This window comes from Oncorhynchus clarkii, chromosome 26 (genome assembly GCF_045791955.1).
Source record: "Oncorhynchus clarkii lewisi isolate Uvic-CL-2024 chromosome 26, UVic_Ocla_1.0, whole genome shotgun sequence".
In the NCBI taxonomy this organism is placed as follows: domain Eukaryota; kingdom Metazoa; phylum Chordata; class Actinopteri; order Salmoniformes; family Salmonidae; genus Oncorhynchus; species Oncorhynchus clarkii.
In genome coordinates this window covers 5,317,891-5,343,385 of record NC_092172.1, presented here as the reverse complement: position 1 = coordinate 5,343,385, position 25,495 = coordinate 5,317,891, and the positions used below count along the sequence as shown (strand labels likewise).

Genomic DNA, 25,495 nt, shown 5'->3' with positions numbered 1-25,495 from the left:
AGGACATTACATCAAAGTTGGATCAGCCTGTAGTGTGGTTTTCCACTTTCATTTTGAGTGTGACTCCAAATCCAGACCTCCATGGGTTGATACATTTGATTTCCATTAATCATTTTTGTGTGATTTTGTTGTCAGCACATTCAACTAAGTAAAAAAAAAAGTATTTAATAAGAATATTTCATTCATTCAGATCTAGGATGTTTTATTTTAGTGTTCCCTTTATTTTTTGAGCAGTGTATAAATGCCTGGACCATTTACATTTTGGAGAATCTCTTATAAAATGGGTTAAAATTCTGCATAAAAAATATTTACCAAATAAACTAAAGTAAATAATTAGAAAAAGTAACACAATAATATAACAATAACGAGTCTATATCAGGGGGTACTGGTTCCGAATGTGCAGGGGGGGGGGGGGGGGGGTTCAGGTTAGTTGAGGTAATTTGTAAATGTAGGTAGGATTAAAGTGATAAATAGATAATAAACAGTGAGTAGCAGCAGTGTACATAACAAATGGAGGGGAGGGAGGGAGCAGTCAATGTAAATAGTCCAGTGGACATTTGATTAATTGTTCAGCAGTCTTATGGTTTGGGGGTAGAAGCTATTAAGGAGCCTTTTGGTCCTAGACTTGGCGCTCCGGTCCCACTTGCCATGCGGTAGCAGAGAAAACAGTTTATGACTTGGGTGACTGGAGTCTCTGACAATTTTGTGGGCTTTCCTTTGACTCCGCCTATTATATAGGTCCTGGATGGCAGGAAGCTTGGCCCCAATGATGTACTGGGCCATACGCACTACCCTCTGTAGCGCCTTATGGTCAGATGCATAGCAGTTGCCATACCCAGCGGTGATGCAACCGGTCAGGATGCTCTCGATGGTGCTGTAGAAACTTTTGAGGATCTGGGGACCCATGCAAAATCTTTTCAGTCTCCTGAGGTGGAAAATGTTTTGTTGTGCCCTCTTCACAATTGTCTTGGTATGTTTGTACCATGAGAGTTCATTGATGATGTGGACACCAAGGAACTTGAAACTCTCGACCCGCTCCACTACAGCCCTGTCGATGGTAATAGGGGGCTGTTCGGCCCTCCTTTTCCTGTAGTCCACGTTCAGCTCCTTTGTCTTGCTCACATTGAGGGAGAGGTTGTTGTCCTGGCATCACACTGCCAGTTCTCTGAACTCTTCCCTATAGGATGTCTCATCGTTGTCGGTGATCAGGCCTACCACTGTTGTGTGGTCAACAAGCTTAATGATGGTGTTGGAGTCGTGTTTGGCCACGCAGTCGTGGGTGAGCAGGGAGTACAGGAGGGGACTAAGTACACACCCCTGAGGGGCCCCAGTTTTGAGGATCAGCGTGGCAGACGTATTGTTGCCTATCCTTACCACCTGGGGTGCGGCCCAGCAGAAAGTCCAGGATCCGGTTGAAGAGGGAGGTGTTTAGTCCCAGGGTTCTTAGCTTAGTGATGAGCTTTGTGGGCACTATGGTGTTGAACGCTGAGCTGTAGTCAATGAACAGCATTCTCACATAGGTGTTCCTTTTGTCCAGGTGGGAAAGGGCAGTGTGGAGTGAGATTGAGATTTGTTGATCTGTTGGGGAAGTATGCAAATTGGAGTGGGTCTAGGGTTTCTGGGAGGATGCTGTTGATGTGAGCCATGACCAGCTTTTCAAAGCACTTCATGTCTTCCGACGTGAGTTTACTTATTTGCTTATGGTCTTGCCAACACCTAGCAAACAGTTTTTGAAATTATATTACAAAAAAATATTCAATTTTATTTGGAACGGCAAGCCAGACAAAATTAAACTATAATGAATATTAATTCAGAGGGCAGAAATGATTACATTTTAAAGCATTAGACCTCTCACGAAAGGCTTCAGTCATACAAAAGTTATATTTAAATCCGAACTGGTTCTCTATCAAATTAGTAAGAATATCTCGCCCTGTTCAAGAAAGGCCTTTTTTTCCCTTTATTCAGATTGCAACTTCTCACTTTCAGTTATAAGGAAATCATCTCCCAATTATCGCTATTTTTAAAACAAGCCATAGAAAGTTGGTTCAATTTAATCCACCAGAAAAGACAGAACAAATAATACAACAAATACTGTGGTTAAACTGAAATATACTAATTGATAAAAAAAAAAAACATAATTTAAAAAGAAAATGTTTAAAAAGGTTTAATCTTTGTAAATGACATCATAAAAACGACTGGTGGAGTTATGTCATACATGCAGCTAACTAAAACATATGGAAATCTCTGCTTTACCAAAAATTACAACCAACTAATTGCAGCATTACTGCAAAAATGTGGCACCTGACCACATGACTGAACAGTAGTCCAGGTGCGACAAAACTAGGGCCTGTAGGACCTGCCTTGTTGATAGTGCTGTTAAGAACAGAGCAGCACTTTATTATGGATAGACTTCTCCCCATTTTAGCTACTGTATCAACATGTTTTGACCATGACAGTTTAAAATCCAGAGTTTTGCCAAGCAGTTTAGTCACCTGAATTTTCTAAATTTCCACATGATTTATTACAGGATTTAGTTGAGGTTTAGGGTTTAGTGAATGATGTGTCCCAAAAACAATTATTTTAGTTTTGGAAATATTTAGCACTAACTTATTCCTTGTCACACATTCTGAAACTACCTGCAGCTCTTTGTTGAGTGTTAGTCATTTCAGTTGCTGTAGTAGTTGATGTGTATAGTGTTGAGACATCACACACATAGACGCATTGGCTTTAATCAAAGTAAAGATTGAAAAAAGTAAGGGGCCTAGACAGCTGCCCTAGGGAATTCCTTATTCTACCTGGATTATGTTGGAGAGGCTTCCATTAAATAACACCCTCTGTGTTCTGTTAGACAGTTAACTCTTTATTCACAATATAGCAGGGGGATGTAAAACCGTAACACATACTTTTTTCAGCAGCAGACTGATTGATAATGTCAAAAGCTGCACTGAAGTCTAACAAAACCTTTTGATCATCATTTGTGTAAATGCTGTGCTTGTTGAATGTCCTTCCTTATAAGCGTGCTGAAAGTCTGGCGTCAATTTGTTTTCTGTAAAATAGCATTGTATCTGGTTACACATTTTTTTAAGGTTACTATGTTTACCAACGGGCTGATTGGTCGGCTATTTAAGCTAGTGAAGTGGGCTTTACTATCCTTGGCTCGTGGAATTACTTTTGCTTCCCTCGAGCCCTGAGGGCACACACTTTCTAGTAGGCTTAGATTGAAGATGTGGCAATATTGTCTGCTATTATCCCCAGTAATTATCCATCCAAGTTGTCAGACCCCAGTGGCTTGTCATTGTTAATAGGCAATAATCCTTTTTTTGCCTCTTTCACACTCACTTTACGGAATAAAAAATTACAACACTTGTCTTTCAGAATTTGGTCTGTTATACTTGGATGTGTAGTGTCGGCGGTTCTTGCTGGCATGTCATGCCTAAACATGCTCAAACTCGACACGTGTACTTGTCCTCTTGCTCAGTTGTGCACCGGGGCCTCCCACTCCTCTTTCTATTCTGGTTAGTGCGGAGTTTGCACTGTTCTGTACACAGCGTTGTACGAGATCTTCAGTTTCTTGGCAATTTCTCAGAAAAATAATAGATTCACAAGTTTCAGAAGATATTTCTTTGTTTCTGGCCATTTTGAGTCTATAATAGAACCCACAAACAATGATGCTCCAGATACTTAACTAGTCTAATTAGCCTTTTAAAATTATGAACTTGGATTAGCTAACGCAACGTGCCATTGGAACAAAGGAGTGATGGTTGCTGATAATGGGCCTCTGTGCGCCTATGTAGATATTCCATAAGAAATCTGCCGTTTACAACATTAGCAATGTCTACACTGTATTTCTGAGCAATTTGATGTTGTATTTATCGACAAAAAAAACGTGTTTTTCTTTTAAAAACAAGGACATTTCTAAGTGACCAAACTTTTGAACGATAGTGTATGCATGGACGAACATTACGAAGTCCAAGCATGTTCTCTGACCATGTGTCTCTCTCTCCCTCTCCAGCTTTCCACACATTCCTTCTCATCTCCCTTTCACTGCTTAACTATATCCATCTCCCCCTTTCCTCTCTCTGCGTTCTCCACCCCAAATGACATCCGCCAGGACCTATTTTTTAGCCCTCACTTTCTCACACTTTTTAGCCCTCACTTTCCCACACTTGACACCATTTGCAGTCTACCCTCAGGGAGCCATCGCTGTGATCGTTCGTCTGTGGTGACATGGTTTGGTTTCTGTGGTTTCTGTAGGCTGAATGTATCGACCCTCTCTCTCTTTGACCGCAACCTGCTTTCTGATTGTTTTCTATGCTTTCTAATAGCTAGCCACATCTATGTAGTCCATTGACTAGTCCTGAGAGAAAATTGTCCTCTGCCCCTTGGGCAATATCTGCGCCACAATGTACACATGGCAATGGTATTTTTTGTTCTAATGGCCGCGATTTAACACAGCATAGATAGACACAATGCATCCATTTGTTTCATCATTGAGACAGGCACAGCGATGTGATGCGCTTGTACTAAAATCAAATGCATTGTTCTAGAGAGCAGCATGTGTTGTGTTTTTCCCAGTGGCCCAAAGTCTGACTTGAATTAACTATTTAAAAGCAACAGGCCAACTTACTGCATGTTTTCCCTTGGCTGTGTGCTGTTTCTGATTTGTCTGTGTGTTATTCCAGGGCAGACAGGAGGGGGTGGTGATTGACTCCTGGGAGGATGCAGACTACAGTATTTACAGAGTCACCGACCGTTTCGGATTTCTGCAGTAAGTCAAACTGGGTTTGTGTGTACAGTATTGTACACATTACTTGACTGGCAGAATCTGACTGATGTTGTGTCCCCCCCCCCCCCCCCCCACAGTGACAAGGAGCTGCCAACCCCTAGTGCACATGAGGAGAAGGTAAGAAGAGGAAATGTAACATATGCATCAACAGGGTCAAAGAGACACACTACAGTTTCTGTTATGCGGTATATTGAAGCCACTAACTAACCTTTCAAGTGTGACCTCTAACATATAGAGGTGTAAGGTTCCTTGTGCAGCTGTTGTGTGTGTGTGTGTGTGTGTGTGTGTGTCAATGCTTAGTGCGTGCTCTGTGTATGTGTATTAGCCAATCCATGCCGCCCTCCCGCTAACTTAGGGCCACATCCATCTAAGGCGAAGCCGATCCTTAGGCATCTCACTCACTCCTGGAATGGGAGCTACGCTTCCTCTCACCATAGAACCGGTCATGTGGTCGTGATTGATTCAATTAATACAACATTTAACCTTGGGCAGAATTGGATAAACTCTCCTCAATTTTAAATGTCAATGCAGTACAAACCAGCACATGCCCAATCATAGCAGTGGGGTCAGGACACCAGGTTCTCAAGTCAAGTGATATTTTATATGATCCCACAAAGGGAGTTAATTTGGTTGTAGTTTTAGAAGAAACATTGTAAGTACTGTGTTTATTACTGTACTATACTGTATAGCGTAAATGCGCCTTATTCATGTACATGTGTTTTCATCTTGCATACATAACATTTCACCTAGTTTACAATGTGTTTTCTGTTTCGCCCTGACAGAAAAATAACCTGGAAATTGAAAGGGTGGAGAAATGGCTGAAGATGGTGAAGAAATGGGATAAATACAGGAACAGTGACAGGGTGAGAATCTCTCTCACACACACAGACACAGACAGACACACTCCACATCCTTTCCATGTGTTTATAAATGTTTATATTAGCCTGAAATGCTCACTCAACATTTACACTCCTGCCTCAACCCCCCCATTTGTTCATCCCCTGACTCCCCCTGTCTAACCCCTGTCTCCCCTGTGTGTACCACTGCTCTCCCCTCAGATGGTAAAGCGTGTGTATAAGGGTATCCCACTGCAGCTGAGAGGCCAGGTCTGGGCCCTGATGCTGGATGTGGAGAAGGTGAAGAATGAGAACGAGGGGAAGTATGAGGTAAGAGAGTACCCAGTATCTAACACGCACGCACGCACACATACACACACTGTTGGTTCATCAAGCATCTACTCTAAACATTGGGATTTGATATCGTGATCCAACCAGCACGTTGCAGTCTAAAGCCAGTGGTCACTCAGGACCACTAAACCATGTTGTTATGATTTGAAGGCGACTGCTACTTCAGGTCTCAGGAAAGTGATGTCATTGTGCTAGGCTACGCTATCAGTAACCAGGTTCACTACATGGGCAGAGTTCATGAAAAAAAAAAACTTTTCAACATTACTGAATACCCTATACCTGTGATTGTCTTCAGAAATGTCTTCACACCCCTTGACATTTTCCACATTTTGTCCTGTTACAGAGTGGGATTAAAATGTATTTAATTGTCATTTTTTGTCAACGATGTACACAAAATTCTCTGTAATGTCAAAGTATTTACGGAACATAAAACACTGAGATATTTTGATTAGATACGTAAGTATTCAGCCACCTGAGCAATACATCTTAGTATCACGTTTGGCAGTGATTACAGCTGTAAGTCTTTCTGGGCAAGTCTCTGTATAATATTTGCCCATTCATTATTTATTTTTTTATTCTTCAAGCGCTGTCAGGTTGGTTGTTGATCATTGGTGTACAGTACAGCTATTTTGAAGTCTTGCCATGGATTTTCAAGACGATTTAAGTCAAAACGGTAACTAGGCCACTCGGGAACATTCAATGTTGTCTTGGTAAGTATCTCCAGTGTATATTTGGCCTTGCGATTTAGGTTATTGTCCTGCTCAAAAGGTGGATTTGTCTGCCATTGTCTGTTGAAAAGCAGACTGAACCAGGTTTTCCTCTAGGGCTTTGCCTGTGCTTAGCTCTATTCCTTTTATTTTTTATCCAAAACAACAAAATCCCTAGCCCTTGCCAATGACAAGCATACCCATAACATGATGCAGCTACCGCCATGCTTGGAAATATGAAGAGTGGTACTCAGCGATGTGTTGTGTTGGATTGCCCCAAACATAATGCTTTGTATTCAGGAACAAAAGTTACTTTCTTTGCCATATTGTTTGCAGTATTACTTTAGTGTTTATCTATCCTCAGTTTTATCCTATCACAGCCATTTTAACTCTGTAACTGGTTGAAAATCACTATTGGCCTCATGGTGAAATCCCTGAGTGGTTTCCTTCCTCTCCGTCATCTTGGTAGTGATTGGGTGTATTGCTACACCATACAAAGTGTAATGAATCATTTCAACATGTTCAAAGGGATATTCAATTATTTTTGCTTTACCCATCTACCAGTAGGTGCCTTTCTTTGCGAGGCATTGGAAAACATCCCTGCTCACTGTGGTTGAGTCTGTGTTTGAAATTCCCTGCTCGACTGAGATAATTGTATGTGTAGGGTACAGAGGTGGGGTAGTCATGAAAAAAGAATGACACACACCATTAATGCACATAGAGTTAGTCCATGCAACATAGTATCTGGCTGGTTAAGCTAATCTTTAGTCCTGAAGTTATTTAGGCTTGACAAAGGTGTTGAATACTTATTGACTCAAGACATTTCAGCTTTTTCTTTTTTTATAAATGTGTAAAAAAATCTATAAAATCTTAATTCCACTTTGACATTATGGGGAATTGTGTGTCGATCAGTGACACAAAATACAAATGTAACCTATTTAGCTGTAACACAGCAGAATGTGGGAAAAGTCCAGGGGTGTGAATACTTTCTGATGGCAGTTAGACAGCACATGAACATACATAGAAGTGTGCTAATCTTCCCACATATTGCAGCCTGAAGCCAGCGTGCTGAACACAAAATATTGTAATGTTATACACCAAGACCATTTCATGTTTATAGGACCATCATTTTTCACAACTACCCCCAATCCCATCCACCCCTTGCTACATTCAGCAGGATTAATTATAGGGACTGGCAGGTGTCTTCACTGACATTTTCAACATGTCCCTGAGTCTGTAATACCAACATGTTTCTAGCAGACCACCATAGTCCCTGTGCCCAAGAACATGAAAGCAACCTGCCTAAATGACTACAGACCCGTAGCACTCATGTCCGTAGCCATGAAGTGCTTTGAAAGGCTGGTAATGGCTCACATCAACACTATTATCCCAGAAACCCTAGACACACTCCAATTTGCATACCGCCCCAACAGATCCACAGATGATGCGATCTCTATTGCACTCTACACTGCCCTTTCCCACCTGGACAAAAGGAACACCTATGTGAGAATGCTATTCATTTACTACAGCGCAGCGTTCAACACCCTCAAAGTTCATCACTAAGCTAAGGATCCTGGGACTAAACACCTCCCTCTGCAACTGGATCCTGGACTTCCTGACGGGCTGCCCCCAGGTGGTGAGGGTAGGTAGCAACACATCTGCTACGCTGATCCTCAACACTGGAGCCCCTCAGGGGTGCGTGCTCAGTTCACTTGCGACTGCATGGCCATGCACGACTCCAACACCATCATTAAGTTTGCAGACGACACAACAGTGGTAGGCCTGATTACCGACAACGATGAGTCAGCCTATAGAGAGGAGGTCAGAGACCTGGCCGGGTGGTGCCAGGATAACAACCTATACCTCAACATATCCACGACTAAGGAGATGATTGTGGACTACAGGAAAAGGAGGACCGAACACGCCCCCCATTCTCATCGACAGGGCTGTAGTGGAGCAGGTTGAGAGCTTCAAGTTCCTTGGTGTCCACATCACCGACAAACTAGAATGGTCCAAACACACCAAGACAGTCATGAAGAGGGTACGACAAAGCCTATTCCCCCTCAGGAAACTAAAAAGATTTGGCATGGTTGCATCACTGCCTGGTATGGCTATTGCTCGGCCTCCAACCGCAAGGCGCTACAAAGGGTAGTGCTTCCGGCCCAGTACATCACTGGGAATAAGCTGCCTGCCATCCAGGACCTCTATACCAGGCGTTGTCAGAGGAAGGCCCTAGTCATAGACTGTTCTCTCTACTACCGCATGGCAAGCAGTGCCGGAGTGCCAAGTCAAGGACAAAAAGGCTTCTCAACAGTTTTTACCCGCAAGCCATAAGACTCCTGAACAGGTAATCGAATGGCTACCCAGACTATTTGCATTGTGTTCCCCCCCCAACCCCTCTTTTACACTACTGCTATCATATATGCATAGTCACTTTAGCCATATCTACATGTATATACTACCTCAATCAGCCCGACTAACCAGCTACTGTTATTTTTCACTGTATTTTTACTGTTTTTTATTTCTTTATTTACCTATTGTTCACCTAATACAATTTTTGCACTGTTGGTTAGAGCCCGTCAGTAAGCATTTCACTGTAAGAGTTACACCTTTTGTATTCGGCGCAGGTGACAAATAAACTTGATTTGATTTGACATAGTTTTTGATTGATTGTTGGGTGCGGCTCCAAAAAGAGAGAGGATTATGTTACTGTATGTAGGATGAAAACAGGCAAATGGCATTGAGATGGAGATACAAAGATCACACGCACATCACACAATAACAGAGGTTTACTGACAGGGATTTATGGCTTTTGATACAAAGTTAATATAATAATATATTGCCTATATGCTATAGAATCTATGATTTTGAGAAGAAAAAAGATTTGGGGAAAGATTTTTTTACCAAGACAGTGTACTGTTGCTGTTCATTAATTTCTAATATGTTTGAAGTGTGCAAGGGATTTAGAAAATGTATATATTGTTTTAATTGACTTTTTCAGAGGATGAAGGAACAAGCCAGAATCTTCTCCCAGGAAATCAAACAGATAGATCTGGACGTGAATAGGACATTTAGAAACCACATCATGTTCATGGATCGATTCGGAGTCAAGTAAGTTGGCAGCTGTATTCTACCATAAGGGTGGCTGTTCATGTACAGTGGCAAGAAAAAGTATGTGAACCCTTTGGAATTATCTGGATTTCTGCGTAAATTGGTCATCAAATCAAAATCCCTATTAGTGGCCGTCCTGCAAAATGACTGCAAGAGCATGGCGCAGAATGCTCAATGAGCTTAAGAAGAATCTTCAAGTGTCAGCTAAAGGCTTAAAGAAATCTCTGGAACATGCTGACATCTCTGTTGACGAGTCTACGATACGTAAAAAATTAAACAAGAATGGTGTTCATGGGAGGACACCACGGAAGAAGCCACTGCTGTCCAAAAAAAACATTGCTGCGTGTCTGAAGTTCGTAAAAGAGCATCTGGATGTTCCACAGCACAACTTGTGAAATATTCTGTGGACAGATGAAACTAAAGTTGAGTTGTGTGGAGAAAAAAGGCACACCATCATCAAAACCTCATCCCAACTGTAAAGTATGGTGAAGGGAGCATCATGGTTTGGAGCCGTTTTGCTGCCTCAGGGCCCGGACAGCTTGCTATCATCAACGGAAAACTACATTTAGCAGGAGAATGTAAGGCTATCTGTCCTCCATTTGAAGCTCAACAGAAGTTGAGTGATGCAACAGTACAACGACCCAAAACACAGAAGTAAATCAACAACAGAATGGCTTCAACAGAAGAAAATACGCCTTCTGGAGTGGCCCAGTCATAGTGCTGACCTCAACCCGATTGAGATGCTGTGGCATGACCTCAAGAGAGCGGTTCACACCAGACATCCCAAGAATATTGCTGAACTGAAACAGTTTTGCAAAGAGGAATGGTCCAAAATTCCTCCTGACCGTCTGATCTGCAACTACAGAAAACGTTTGGTTGAGGTTATTGCTGCCAAAGGAGGGTCAACCAGTTATTATATCCAAGGGTTCACATACTTTTCCCATACTGCATTGTGAATGTTTACACGGTGTGTTCAATAGAGACATCAAAATGTACAATTGTTTGTGTTATTAGTTTAAGCAGACTGTGTTTGTCTATTGTTGTGATTTAGATGAAGATCAGATCAAATGTTATGACCAATTCATGCAGAAATCCAAATATTTGCAAAGGGTTCACATACTTTTTCTTGCCACTGAATGTCTCAGTGCTGATCTAAGATCAGATCTCCCAGTCTATTTAATATTAGAGTGGCTCCGGTTTCGGATATTCTGGAACTCGTGGTGCTATTTATACATAGATTTGTACGTAGCTGCTGCCTACTTAGCTCTCACTGTTCGCTGCTGCTTCCCCCTCATTGATATGGAGGAGGAAACTTCATGCTGTACACAAAATACATGATCAACATGTTCGTACAGTCTTTGTTGTCTGTTGTAACAGTATTGCAAACATAAACACAACACAGAGGCAGTCTATTTCATGTATTTAGGCGAGTACACGACGTGACCAAAAGTATGTGGACACCTGCTCGTCGAACATCTCATTCCAAAATCATGGGCATTTAATATGGAGTTGGTCACCCCTTTGCTGCTACAACAGCCTCCACTCTTCTGGGAAGGTGTTCCACTCCGTCAAACCCAGATTATTTTGTCGGACTGCCAGATGGTGAAGCGTGATTCATCACTCCAGAGAATGTGTTTCCACTACTCCAGAGTCCAGTGGTGGCGAGCTTTACACTACTCCAGCCGACGCTTGGCGATCTTAGGCTTGTGTGCAGCTGCTCGGCCATGGAAACCCGTTTCATGAAGCTCTTGACATTGCTTTCAGAGGCAGTTTGGAAGTCGGTAGTGAGTGCTGCAACCGAGGACAGACTATTTTTACGCGCTACGCTCTTCATCACCTGGCGGTCCCATTCGGTGAGCTTGTGTGGCTTACCACTTTGCAGCTGAGCTGTTGTTGCTCCTAGACTTTTCCACTTCACAATAACAGCACTTACAGTCGACCGGGGCAGCTCTTGCAGGGCAGAAATTTCACGAACTGACATGTTGGATAGGTGACATCCTATGACGGTGACACGTTGAAAGCCACTGAGCTCTTCAGCAAGGCCATTCTACTGCCAATGTTTGTTTATGCAGATTACATGGCTGTGTGCTCGATTTTATATACCTGTCGGCAACGGGTGTGGCTGAAATAGCCAAATTCACTCATTTGAAGGGGTGTCTACATACTTTGGATACATAATGTATATATATCACAAGCAAGACACAGACAGTCAGTCAAAAAAAGTGATTATTTTCTCATCATTGCAAACATTGGCTAGTTTTTTTTTTTTACATCATACTCTCACTACGATAACTATGAAGATTAGCATCACAAGTAGTAGGCAGTCTAAAGCACTAGTTAAGTGCAATTACCATGGAAATGAATGTTGAAAGTTACATTTATATTCCTAAAACTTGACACTATGCAAAGGCCACACGGAATCTTGAAATAACCTATACATGCTGTGACATTATATTGATTTCGGAGGGCTGCAAAAGGGAACAAAACACTTTTTTTGTTAGGTTCAACGAATCACGACCCGCCATGGGTTATCAACAGTGCTATTGATGAGATAGTTTGACTGTCAAGTCCGTGTATTGGTGTGTGGCCCGTGACTTTTATTAAAATACTTTTATTGAGAAAGAAAATGATAGCTGCCCTCTAAGTCCTGCGACCCCCAGCGTGTTTGACCAAATCAACAGTACAAAACCAAAGATATTGATCTGTTTTAAGCAATTGTGTCATCGTGTTGACCATAAACATATATACTAACGTCACCAATCTGAGGTAAAAAAGGACGTGTAATCCCCCCCAATTCAATGCGGTCAAAACGTCAGCTTGTGTAATGTTGTCCACACGGTCAAAACGTCAGCTTGTGTAATGTTGTCCACACAACATATTGTCCACACATCATGGAAAGTAGCGTAATTAACCAAATTTCTATTTAGCTAAATAATCCAAAACACAAATGGATTAATAGTCTCAATTGCTTTACTGACAGTAATGCAATATTAAACTAACTCAGATGTTCCAATCTACACATGTTTGATATTTAACATTAGCTACAGGGGGTAGTCGTTGAAAGTCCAGCATAGATGAACAGCCGGCGTGTTGATGATGCAATTTAGCTACTCTAAAAGGGCAAAGGTGATGCAGTAGCACGGGAGTGCGCAGTCTTCTCAAATGTGAAATGTATGCGTTCTCCACACTCTCGTCCGAATAAGAACCTACTCGAGAATGCCCTCGAAGAACTCACTCAGAGCATGGGAGTATGCATGTTGAGAATCACCCACAGGCACGTCTAATTAGAAATGTGATGTTATTTTTTCATCGTCATTCCCGAACAAATAAAATAAAAAAAAACATTTGTCACATGCTTGGTAAACAACAGGTGTAGACTAACAGCGAAATGCTTACTTACAGGCCCTTCCCAACAATGTAGAGAGAAAGATTTTTTTGAAATGATAGAAAATAATTATAACACAAGGAATAAATACACTACTTATTAGTAAATAGACAGCTACGAAAAATATAGATGAAAACTGCATTAGTAAATAGTATGGTCTGCAGCTTATCATGAGATATTGTAACTCGGGGCGAGCAAAAACATGGGACTTAACATTCGAGATCGTGCACCGGATGTTGTTTACAAAGAAACTCACCCCTCCCCCCCTCATCTTTTCAGTTAATTTATTTAAATCACAAAGCTCATATGCCTTTACTGTGGCGCAGGGACATTCTCAGCAACAAAAGAGTGATCAAATTCAGATCCTACATATGTACAGTATATAAAAGGTATGATGTGTTAACAACGTGCTTCTACACCTGCATTGCTTGCTGTTTGGGGTTTTAGGCTGGGTTTCTGTACAGCACTTTGAGATATCAGCTGACGTACGAAGGGCTATATAAATACATGTGATTTGATTTGATGTGAAAGTTGCCTGAACCATAGCAATTACCCTTCTCTGTCTCTGAATGACTGACCTCCCTCTCTCCTCTCTGCATCTACAAAGGCAGCAGTCTTTATTTCATGTCCTGTCTGCCTATTCGGTCTACAACACGGTGAGTTTGTTTTAGTCTTCCCTCAGTCATAAATAATGTGAATATTTACGTAATGTTTGCATCAGGATTCAGCCCAATGTTCAGAAATGAACTGCTTTTTAACACTAAAAATAGTGGCAACTGAGCTGCCTCCAACTTTAAGAAGACGAAACCTACATCAGGACAAATTTAGCCTGGTGATCAATGTGACATTGTTGGACCTCTAACCTCTGACCCTATAGGAGGTGAGCTACTGCCAGGGCATGAGCCAGGTTGCCGCCTTGCTGCTGATGTACATGAACGAGGAAGACGCCTTCTGGGCCCTGTCACAGCTACTGACCAATCAGAAGCATGCCATGCACGGTGAGCTGACCAATAAGATACCCCGTAAACATTGATTCAACCAATCAGATATGTCATGCATGGTGGTCCGACCAATCAATGAAAGGAACCAGCTACATTACCAGTGGAATAATATATGAATATGTAATAAAATCTTAATAAAGAAATGGAATTGACTAGTCAGTACATTCTGTTATGGAGTTCTAGCCACAAGATGTACCTGTGTGTTTACACAAGTTAATAAAGCAGTCGAATCATACACTTCCCTCTCCTTCTCCCTCTAAGGTTTCTTTATTCCTGGGTTTCCCAAACTGCAGCGCTTCCAGGCGCACCACGATCAAATTCTCTCCAAACTCATCCCCAAACTGAAGAAACATCTGGTTAGATCAGTTTTTAAATGTTTTATTAACCCATCGACTACCCCCCCCCCCCCTCTTCCGAGGACACATATCTTGTTTGTTTTTTACAGCTTTTCTGCTACACATTCATACGTTTTACACAGACATTTCTCATACATTATTTGACATAGATCACTGTTTAGGTTGCCTTCATGCACACAACCACACGCACACACACACACACACACACACACACAACGTAATGGCATTATGTTTCATAATAGTGAGATTATTACAGTAATTGCATATAGTTACATTGAAATGTGTGTTACTGTGTAGAACTGACCGTCGTTCTTTCTACCCGTCCACCATCTCTTTCTCCTCTCTCTCCCTCTTTTTCTCTTTCTTCCTCCATCCCCTCTCTCTTATTTTTCCTCTCCCTCCATCCCTGCCTCCCTCTGTCTCTCTAGGACAGGGAACAGATGTCCTGTGGGATCTACAGCACTAAATGGTTCCTGCAGTGTTTCATTGACAGGGTGAGAGAAAGTGTGTTTTAAAGGACCGTTGCCATTTTTAGCCGATTTAAAGCATTCTTCCTTTTTATTGGCCCGTGACAACCAAGAACTCTTCTCCTTAAAAGGTACAATCTGGGATTTGGGATTGCTGACAAACGATTGGCATATTATAACTTTTAGCAGAGGAGAAAGTAGACAAAGAATTGATGCCGTGAACCCCATATTCACCAACAATAATAGCAGAATTGCAATTGTATTCATGGACGTTCATTAATTTCACATGATTACAACTCCAAGCAGGGTGAACTTACAAAGTAAAACATATTTCAGCATTTATTAGCGTTGTTAACTGCGTATAAAGGGAACATAACATATGCATAATCACGAGGCTTAATAACTACTCAGTGTGTCCTCGACTTTGTTCATACACACAATCCTGTGGCTCTGGTAGTTTGGAGAGAGACAAGCTGCTGTCTGCGCTTCTCAGTCCCGCTGGGGCCCACCACAGAGATGGGGCTATGGGCTGGGGCTGTGGGTTAGGAGGGACGCCACCAATCCCCCCTCACTACCACTGGACTTGAGGCAGGAGGGGAGGGAGGGAGTGAAAGAGAAAGATGAAGACAAACAAAGACTTAGCCTAGTAATCAATGATTATGTCATGGATCGATAATGGTCATTTTGGGGATGATAAGCCTATGTGTTTACAGATAGGAAAACAATCTTACTAATGTATAGTGTGTGAACTCGTGACTTCTGATTACAAGAATAGTTTTACCGCTTTGTGAATGGGAAATTATGTTTCTTGGAAGTCAGATCTTTTTTTCCCTCTCTTCAAAGACCCCATTCACCCTGACTCTACGTCTGTGGGACATCTACATTCTGGAAGGAGAGACAATCCTTACCGCCATGTCCTACACAATCCTTCGAATATTTAAGAGTAAGGAGTGCATCTACCTTTAACAAGTAGCCTTTTAGCTACTTTAGCCTATTAGCTATTAGCTACTCATTACATAAGTCTTTGCCAATACAATATTGCTTGTGTCTCTGTTAGAGCAGCTATAATTCCAATGATGTTGACATCTGTCCTGTTTGCTGTATCTGTGTGTCATCAGAGCGTCTCCTGAAGATGAATCTGGAGGACCTGAGAGAGTTCCTTCAGGACAAGATCGGCCTGTCGTTCCTCTACAGCGATGACGTCATCATCGATCAGCTGCAGGCCTCCATGGCGGAACTACGGAAGATGAAGCTGGACCTTCCACCCCCAGGTAGCACACTGCTTAACTGATTTATGTGCTGTTGGACAAGGCTAACAATTTAACATCAGTAGAAAATGCAGATGCCAAACATCTCATGAGTGCTTGTGAATGAGCTTTCCCTTGTGGAAAGAAATTAGGTCATAGAATGACCATTTGATACTGGTTAGTTAGTTGTGGGGTATTTTCGAAAGTTGGTACCCATAATAACCATTTAATGTTTCAGCATAAACCAGGTAAACACTTAATTACCAACTGAAACAGAACTGTAAAGCAAAGCACAGTTCCTGTAATTTACCTCAGTTTTAATGTTCCTGTGTTTTATTTCTAGCCAAGCCAGAGGAACTGCCACGGAAGGTCCTGGGTTTGGAGCTACCTGTTCTGCTCACCCCTCTCAAGCCCCCCAGGGGAGTCACCTCTGACCCGGGTACCAAACGACCAGGAGCAGGGCCTCTGGGTCTCCACATCATCACCCACCAGCCAGATGTCATCTCCCAAGACAACAGCCCCTCTAAGGAGGCAAGGAAGGACAAGGAAGCTCTAAATAGGGATGAAGAGGAAGATGAGGAAGTCCCTCTTCCATCTCCAGACCCCATTCTCATCCACACCATCCAAGCTCAAGTGACCCCCGATGGGCCTCCCCAGGCTGGGGCTGGGCCACCACCTTATGAGCCACCAGGGAGCAATAAGCACAATGTTATGGGACAGCCTGCCATTATTATGCCACTCCACAAAGAAATAAGTGTTAAGAGCTCATCTGGTCCAGTGGCTTTACCAGAGACACAGGCCGTAGTTCAACAGGGTACAAACACACCTCCACAAATCCCCATGGAGGAGCCGACCCTGACTCCCCCAGTTGCCCCTTCATCCCTTAGCCCTCCACAGCCACCCTGCAGGGTCCCCCGGACTCAGTCAGCACCCTTAGCCCAGGCTTCCCAGCGGCCTATGTGAGAGTGAGAGCCTATCGGTGGGGGTGGGGGAGAGGGCGGAGGATGGGTACCTGGCCGGGCTTCTGGAGCAGGCCTTGGCTCTGCCTAAAACACAGTGCCCAGACAGGAGACAAAGGAGAGCCAGAAGGGCCAGTTCGATTCTAGAGCATTGCAAAGCATTCTAAGTTCCCCCCTGTTGTCTACCAAACAGACATTGCAGAAAAATGGTGTCATGTTGTAGGAGAAGCTGCCATAGTGGAGTTCCAAAGGACAGTGCCACATTCTCTCCCATCATAGTGAAAGCATTACAGCTTACTTAATTTGAGTAGTTTTGTAATATTTTAACAATGGACATTATGTTTGCTTAGATAGCCTCTGTAAAATATTTTCTAATATAGTCTTATTTTAGTATAGTTTTATATTTGTATGTGGACACCTGCTTGTCGAACATCTCATTCCAAAATCATGGGCATTAAATAAATATGGAGTTGGTCCCCCCCTTTGCTGCTAAAACAGCCTCCACTCTTCTGGGAAGGCTTTCCAATATACACTGCTCAAAAAAATAATGGGAACACTTAAACAACACAATGTAACTCCAAGTCAATCACACTTCTGTGAAATCAAACTGTCCACTTAGGAAGCAACACTGATTGACAATACATTTCACATGCTGTTGTGCAAATGGAATAGACAACAGGTGGAAATTATAGGCAATTAGCAAGACACCCCCAATAAAGGAGTGGTTCTGCAGGTGGTGACCACAGACCACTTCTCAGTTCCTATGCTTCCTGGCTGATGTTTCGGTCACTTTTGAATGCTGGCGGTGCTTTCACTCTAGTGGTAGCATGAGACGGAGTCTACAACCCACACAAGTGGCTCAGGTAGTGCAGCTCATCCAGGATGGCACACCAATGCGAGCTGTGGCAAGAAGGTTTGCTGTGTCTGTCAGCGTAGTGTCCAGAGCATGAAGGCGCTACCAGGAGACAGGCCAGGCCTTAGGAGGGCAACAACCCAGCAGCAGGACCGCTACCTGCACCTTTGTGCAAGGAGGAGCACTGCCAGAGCCCTGCAAAATGACCTCCAGCAGGCCACAAATGTGCATGTGTCTGCTCAAACGGTCAGAAACAGACTCCATGAGGGTGGTATGAGGGCCCGACGTCCACAGGTGGGGGTTGTGCTTACAGCCCAACACCGTGCAGGACGTTTGGCATTTGCCAGAGAACACCAAGATTGGCAAATTCGCCACTGGTGCCCTGTGCTCTTCACAGATGAAAGCAGGTTCACACTGAGCACGTGACAGATGTGACAGAGTCTGGAGATGCCGTGGAGAACGTTCTGCTACAACATCCTCCAGCATGACCGGTTTGGCGGTGGGTCAGTCATGGTGTGGGGTGGCATTTCTTTGGGGGGGCCGCACAGCCCTCCAGGTACCGAGATGAGATCCTCAGACCCCTTATGAGACCATATGCTGGTACGGTTGGCCCTGGGTTCCTCCGAATGCAAGACAATGCTAGACCTCATGTGGCTGGAGTGTGTCAGCAGTTCCTGCAAGAGGAAGGCATTGATGCTATGGACTGGCTCGCCCGTTCCCCAGACCTGAATCCAATTGAGCACATCTGGGACATCATGTCTCGCTCCATCCACCACAGACTGTCCAGGAGTTGGCGGATGCTTTAGTCCAGGTCTGGGAGACCATCCATCACCTCATCAGAAGCATGCCCAGGCGTTGTAGGGAGGTCATACAGGCACGTGGAGGCCACACACACTACTGAGCCTAATTTTGACTTGATTTAAGGACATTACATCAAAGTTGGATCCGCCTGTAGTGTGGTTTTCCACTTTAATTTGGAGTGTGACTCCAAATCCAGACCTCCATGGGTTGATAAATTTGATTTCCATTGATCATTTTTGTGTGATTTTGTTGTCAGCACATTCAACTATGTAAAGAAAAAAGTATTTAATAAGAATATTTCATTCATTCAGATCTAGGTTGTGTTATTTTAGTGTTCCCTTTATTTGTTTGAGCCGTGTATGTTGGAACATTGCTGCGGGGACTTGCTTCCCTTCAGCCATAAGAGCACTGATGTTTGGCGGTTAGCCCTGGCTCGCAGTCAGTGTTCCAATTCATCCCAAAGATGTTTGATGGGTTTGAGGTCAGGGCTCTGTGCAGGCCAGTCAAATTCTTCCACACCGATCTTGACAAACCATTTCTGTATGGACCTCACTTTGTTCACAGGGCTATTGTCATGCTGAAACAGAAAAGGGTCTTCCCCAAACTGTTGCCACAACGTTAGAAGCACAGAATCATCTAGAATGTCATTGTATGCTGTAGCGTTATGATTTCCCTTCACTGGAACTAAGGGGCCTAGCACAAACCATGAAATATAGACCCGGACCATTAATCCTCCTCCACCAAACTTTACAGTTGGCACTATGCATTTGGGCAGGTAGCGTTCTCCTGGCATCCGCCAAAACCAGATTCGGACTGCCAGATGGTGAAGCGTGATTCATCACTCCAGATAATGCATTTCCACTGCTCCAGAGTCCAATGGTGGCAAGTTTCACACCACTCCAGCCAACGCTTGGCATTGCGCATGGTGATTTTAGGCATGTGTGCGACTGCTCGGCCATGGAAACCCATTTCATGAAGCTCCTGATGAACAGTTATTGTGCTGATGTTGCTTCCAGAGGCAGTTTGGAACTCGGTATTGAGTGTTTCAACCAAGGACAGAAGATTTTTTACGCGCTATACACTTCAGCACTTGGCAGTCCTGTTCTGTGAGCTTGTGTGGCCTATCACATCGCGACTGAGACGTAGTTGTTCATAGATGTTTCCACTTCACAATAACAGCACTTACAGTTGACTGGGGCAGCTCTAGCAGGGCAGAAATGTGATGAACTGACTTGTTGGAAAGGTGGCATCCTATGACGGTGCCACATTGAAAGTCTCTGAGCTCATCAATACGGGCCATTCTACTGCCAATATTTGTCTATGGAGATTGCATGGATGTGTGCTCTAATGTATACACCTGCCAGCAACGGGTAAGTCTGAAATAGCCAAATCCACGATGTTGAAGGGGTGTCCACATTCTTTTGGGCATTTAGTGTATCTTTGCTTCTAGAGCAAATGCCTTAATTTAATCTGTACCATCAGTGCTGCAATTAGAATCATGCTGGCTTGGTAACAGGAGATGTATTGTAAATGTAAAGTGAAGTGAAGTGTCATTGAAAAGGTCATTACAAAACAGAAAGGACAGCAATTGCTCATGGTTTCAAATGACGGAACCTGACACACTGGGCGAGTTCGTTTTGCATGGCCAGGTGCCCCGGGTGGGCAGAGTTTGCACACTTTCCATTGGTCCTTAAGGGAAATCTCCATCCACCCGGGGCACCGGGCCATGCAAAACGAACTGGCCCAATGTGTGCAAGGTACTTCATAATAAAGAGTGAGCTGGCTCACTGATCATTTGGATTGTAAACAACAACAACATTAAGAGCGGGATTCAATCTGAGCACGCTTTGTCAGCAATACAGGTTTCGCAGGGACCACATTCACGGTAAATGCTGCATATGTCGGCTCAATCTGAAATCTCAATCTGAACTTTAAATTGTGCATTGTCCAAATCTGCAACAGGATTGAATCCCAGCCTAATATTAGTATACCAGGTGTTCAGTACTTCACAAGGCTGCAGGGGGCCGCATTTCTTAGTCCATTAATTGAGGTCACTTGAGGCCAAATGCTTGATATTTTAGCTGTAAGCCTAGTGTCGATGGATTTTGTACTGGTCATCCACAACAACAACAAAAACAGCATAGGCGAAGGCAATTGGGGCTATGTGTGACTTGTCATTTAGCAAGAATAATTCATATTTAAATCTAATTTTCTATTTTTGTTATGTTTAAGCTTAAAATTAAAACAGGTTTTGTGTTTTCTTGGCTTATCATTGACCTAGCAAAATGTATTTTCAGAATATTGGATCTTTGCTGTAATATATTATAAAGATGATTTGTATTTGTAAGAAGAGCATGTGTTGATATTTGTACTCATTGTGTTGTAGAAGAAACACACGGAAGTTTTAAATACTGGCTATAGAGATGCTGTAGTAGTAAATAGCCTAATTACGATGTTGAAGTAGCCCTTAACATCTTTCAAAATGGTTAGTGGTCGATTGTACTTGAGCACCAAGTGATTTTCTTACTTTACTGACATCTAGTGAACAATTTGCGTATGGCATTTAATTTGTCCACTGGCACGTTGGTTGGTTAAATGAAGACAAAGTTTCATCATAAGCCAAAATATTATAATCATCAATCATAAGAGTGTTGTTAAATAAATGGATCAAGTGCTCCACTGCAGAAGCCCAGTATTTATTTACCTGCATAGGTCCACAGCAATTTCAATGGTAATGTCTTGCACTTTGCTCTTTATCGACAGAAAAACAGGCTAAGGAAGAAAAGTTTTGTATGAGTTCTAAATTCATGTTTGTACATTGATATGCCTTATTTTTTAAGGTGTTGACAGTCAAAGCCAAACATATGTGGTTATAATTAGTGTGTATAATCTATGCTATGATCCCCTGAGACTGTTCAATAATGATTTGTCAAATACAGCACCTGTTTTCTAAATTGTTATTGTTTCCCTCTTTGTCTCTTTGTCGAGAACCAAAATGTTACATCTGTGTTGAGTACGATCTTCAAATCAACCTACATGTGACGGTCTGCAGGAGTGTTTTAGTATAGTGGTTCCCAAACTTTTTCAGTTTCTGTACCACCAATTAAATTTTGCTCTGCCCGGAGTACCCCTGAGGTTCCCCCTCATGTGCATTTTACCAGTAGGCCTATGGTCTCATGAGTCTTCTCAAGTACCCCATGTGATATGCTAAGTACCAACAGGGGTCCTAGTAACCTAGCAAAATGGAGGTTTGTAGGCCTCCTTGCTTGCACACGCTTTTTCAGTTCTGCCCACAAATTTTCTATAGGATTGAGGTCAGGGCTTTGTGATGGCCACTCCACTACCTTGACTTTGTTGTCCTTAAGCCATTTTGGCTCAACTTTGGAAGTATGCTTGGGGTCATTGTCCATTTGGAAGACCCATTTGTGACCAAGCTTTAACTTTCTGACTGATGTCTTGAGATGGGGTCATTGTCCATTTGGAAGACCCATTTGCGACCAAGCTTTAACTTTCTGACTGATGTCTTGAGATGTGGTCATTGTCCATTTGGAAGACCCATTTGCGACCAAGCTTTAACTTTCTGACTGATGTCTTGAGATGTTGCTTCAATATATCCACGTAACTTTCCTTCCTCATGACGCCATCTATTATGTTAAGTGCACCAGTCCATCCTGCAGCAAGCATCCCCACAACATGATGCTGCCATCCCCGTGCTTCACGGTTGGGATGGTGCAAGACTCCCCCTTTTTCCTCCAAACATAACGATGGTCACTATGGCCAAACAGTTCTATTTTTGTTTCATCAGACCAGAGGCCATTTCTCTAAAAAGTACGATATTTGTCCCCATGTGCAGCTGCAAACCGGCTTTTTATGGCGGTTTTGGAGCAGTGGCTTCTTCCTTGCTGAGTGGCCTTTCAGGTTATGTCAATATAGGATTCGTTTTACTGTGGATATACATACTTTTGTACATGTTTCCTCCAGCATCTTCACAAGGTCCTTTGCTGTTGTTCTAGAATTGATTTGCACCTTTAGCACCAAAGTACGTTTATCTCTAGGAGACAGAACGCGTCTCCTTCCTGAGCGGTATGACAGTTGCGTGGTCTCATGGTGTTTATACTTGTGCACTATTGTTTGTACAATTTATTTTCTGAGGTCTTGTCTGATGTCTTTTGATTTTCCCATGATGTCAAGCAAAGAGGCACCGAGTTTGAAGGTAGGCCTTGAAATACACCCACAAGTACACCCCCAATTGACTCAAATTATGTCAATTAGCCTATCAGAAGCTTCTAAAGCCATTACATAATTTTCTGGAATTTTCCAAGCTGTTTAAAGGCACAGTCAACTTAGTGTATGTAAACTTCTGACCCACTGGAATTGTGATACAGTGAATTATAAGTTAAATAATCTGTCTGTAAACAATTGTTTGAAAAATGACTTAGATGTCCTAACAGACTTGCCAAAAGTATGGTTTGTTAACGAGGAATGTGTGGAGTGGTTGAAAAACGAGTTTTAATGACTCCAACCTAAGTGTATGTAAACTTCCGACTTCAACTGTATGTGTTGTGATAATTCCGTTTTTGGCTCCATAACCTGTTAGTTCATATGCATTGCCACAGTGATATAGAGGCCTAAGGTTGAGACAATAAGAAGACAACCACACCTTTGTTTCATCACAAAACTGCAGAGCATATTGCATGTAACAAACAGTTGTGTATGGAGTAAAAATTACATAATTTTCTTTAGGAATGTAGTGAATTAAAAGTAGTGAAAAATGTAAAATAGTAAAGTACAGCTGCCCCAATAATCTACTTAAGTAGTACTTTAAAGTATTTTTACCTAAGTACTTTACACCACTGGTTACATAAACTACAGCATGGTCAATCAAGTTAACATTTCCATCATTTTCAGACTACTAAACAGCTATTGATTTAGAACACTGTGAAGTTACCAAAAGTAGCAAAGAGAATAGGTGCTGCCTCCTCTATTCCAGGACCATTTCATCTTCAACATTTCAACATCATTAAGCCACCTATGCTTATTAGTCCACTAAAACAATTTAGTCCAATCAACGTAAGCTAAATATCATTTTGCTGTCCATGGTACTGATTTGTGTGTGTGTGTGTGTGTGTGTAAGTAGACAAAACAAGTTGAGTCACCCTACTTGTAGAGAAACGCCAAGGACATCTTCCTCTCATGATGCCGAAACGGTCATACAGTACACACTTTTAGTTTTTGTTGTTCTGGGCTACCTGGCTAAAATGCTTGCTCGCTAGTGAGTCAAAATAGGTCCCTGCGTGTTGGACATATGCAATACAACACAGGCTCTCCTCAGAGATGTGTTTTGTCCCCACTCCTGTACATCTTGTACACTAATAGTTGTACTAGTTCCCATCCTGACAGACACCTCGTTTAAGTTCGCTGATGACACTGCCTTGATCAGCCTGTTGCATGATGACGAGGAACATCATGGCCCGGTCCTAGATGACTTTGTAGAGTGGTGTGAGGAATCACACTTGGTCCTCAATACCAACAAGACCAAAGAGATGTGCATAGACTTCAGGAAGTGTACAACACCTACCTCTGCAACATCTATCAGAGGACAGAACATAGAGATTGTAGAGGAATACACATACCTGGGTGTCCTCTTGGACAATAAACTTCAGTGGAGTAAATGTACAGACCTGATCTACAAAAAGAGCCAACAGAGACTGTACTTTCTGTACTATACTGACTCTGTTTTACAAATCTTTCATTGAGAGTATTTCAAATGTTTGTATTGTTTGTTGGTTTGGCAATGCCACTGTCAGCCAGAGAAACATGCTGAGATGGATTATCACCACAGCAATCAAGGTACTTGGAGTCAAACAGACAGGCCTGGATGAGATCTTTAAGGTCAAGGCCCTCCGCAAGGCTCACAATAATTTTAGACCCAAGCCACCCCCTGTACCCGGACTTCGAACTACTCCCCTCTGGGTGCAAGTATAGGGCACCCCTCAGCAGGAAAAATAGAACTAGACAATAATTTGTGCCAGGTGTGATATCCCTCCTAAATAGCTCGGGCTCATGTTCCTATCGACTCAGTCAGGCCAGCAGGCTAGTCTTTTTTTCTTTAAAAAAATGTGTTTTATTGGTATGGAACTGTTATGAAAGTTTTATTGTCAATTTTGTTTTGTATTTAAACGCCACTTTAAACGTGTACATGACACTGCAACAAAACTTCCCCATGGGGACAATAAAGTCAGTAAGTATATAACCCCTCATAAGCATTTTACCAGTAAGCCTATGGTCTCATGAGTCTTCTCATATTCTCACATTTTTTTATTTAACTAGACAAGTCAGTTAAGAACAAATTCTTATTTACAATGTCGGCCTACCCCGGCCAAACCCGAAAGACACTGGGCCAATTGTGTGCCGCCCTATGGGACTCCCAATTACGGCCGGATGTGATACACCCTGGATAGCTACCCCCAGGGGTCCTAGTACCCATGGTTGGGAACCACTACTGTAAACACTACATACACGATCTCTGTAGCAGCAGGCTCGTACTGCCTCTTGCACCATAGCATCTCTAGATGTATCATCTTATATGCCTCGTTGTCATTCCAGAGTAGAGGTTATCCCTTTATAGTATTGAC

At 42.6% G+C, this 25,495-nt stretch overlaps 1 protein-coding gene across 1 annotated transcript in view; it reads left to right on the top strand.

Moving 5' to 3' along the window:
• Positions 1-21,818, top strand: part of LOC139384652 (USP6 N-terminal-like protein) — a 38,375-nt gene extending 16,557 nt beyond the window's left edge. The window contains exons 4-15 of the mRNA XM_071129466.1: positions 4,683-4,768; positions 4,864-4,903; positions 5,569-5,649; positions 5,845-5,952; positions 9,682-9,791; positions 13,784-13,832; positions 14,054-14,174; positions 14,439-14,533; positions 14,962-15,027; positions 15,844-15,943; positions 16,119-16,271; positions 16,591-21,818. Of these exons, the coding sequence (XP_070985567.1) occupies positions 4,683-4,768; positions 4,864-4,903; positions 5,569-5,649; positions 5,845-5,952; positions 9,682-9,791; positions 13,784-13,832; positions 14,054-14,174; positions 14,439-14,533; positions 14,962-15,027; positions 15,844-15,943; positions 16,119-16,271; positions 16,591-17,210 (1,629 nt within the window). The 3' untranslated portion in view covers positions 17,211-21,818. The remainder of the gene's footprint in view (positions 1-4,682; positions 4,769-4,863; positions 4,904-5,568; positions 5,650-5,844; positions 5,953-9,681; positions 9,792-13,783; positions 13,833-14,053; positions 14,175-14,438; positions 14,534-14,961; positions 15,028-15,843; positions 15,944-16,118; positions 16,272-16,590) is intronic.
• The last annotated feature ends 3,677 nt before the right edge of the window (positions 21,819-25,495 follow it).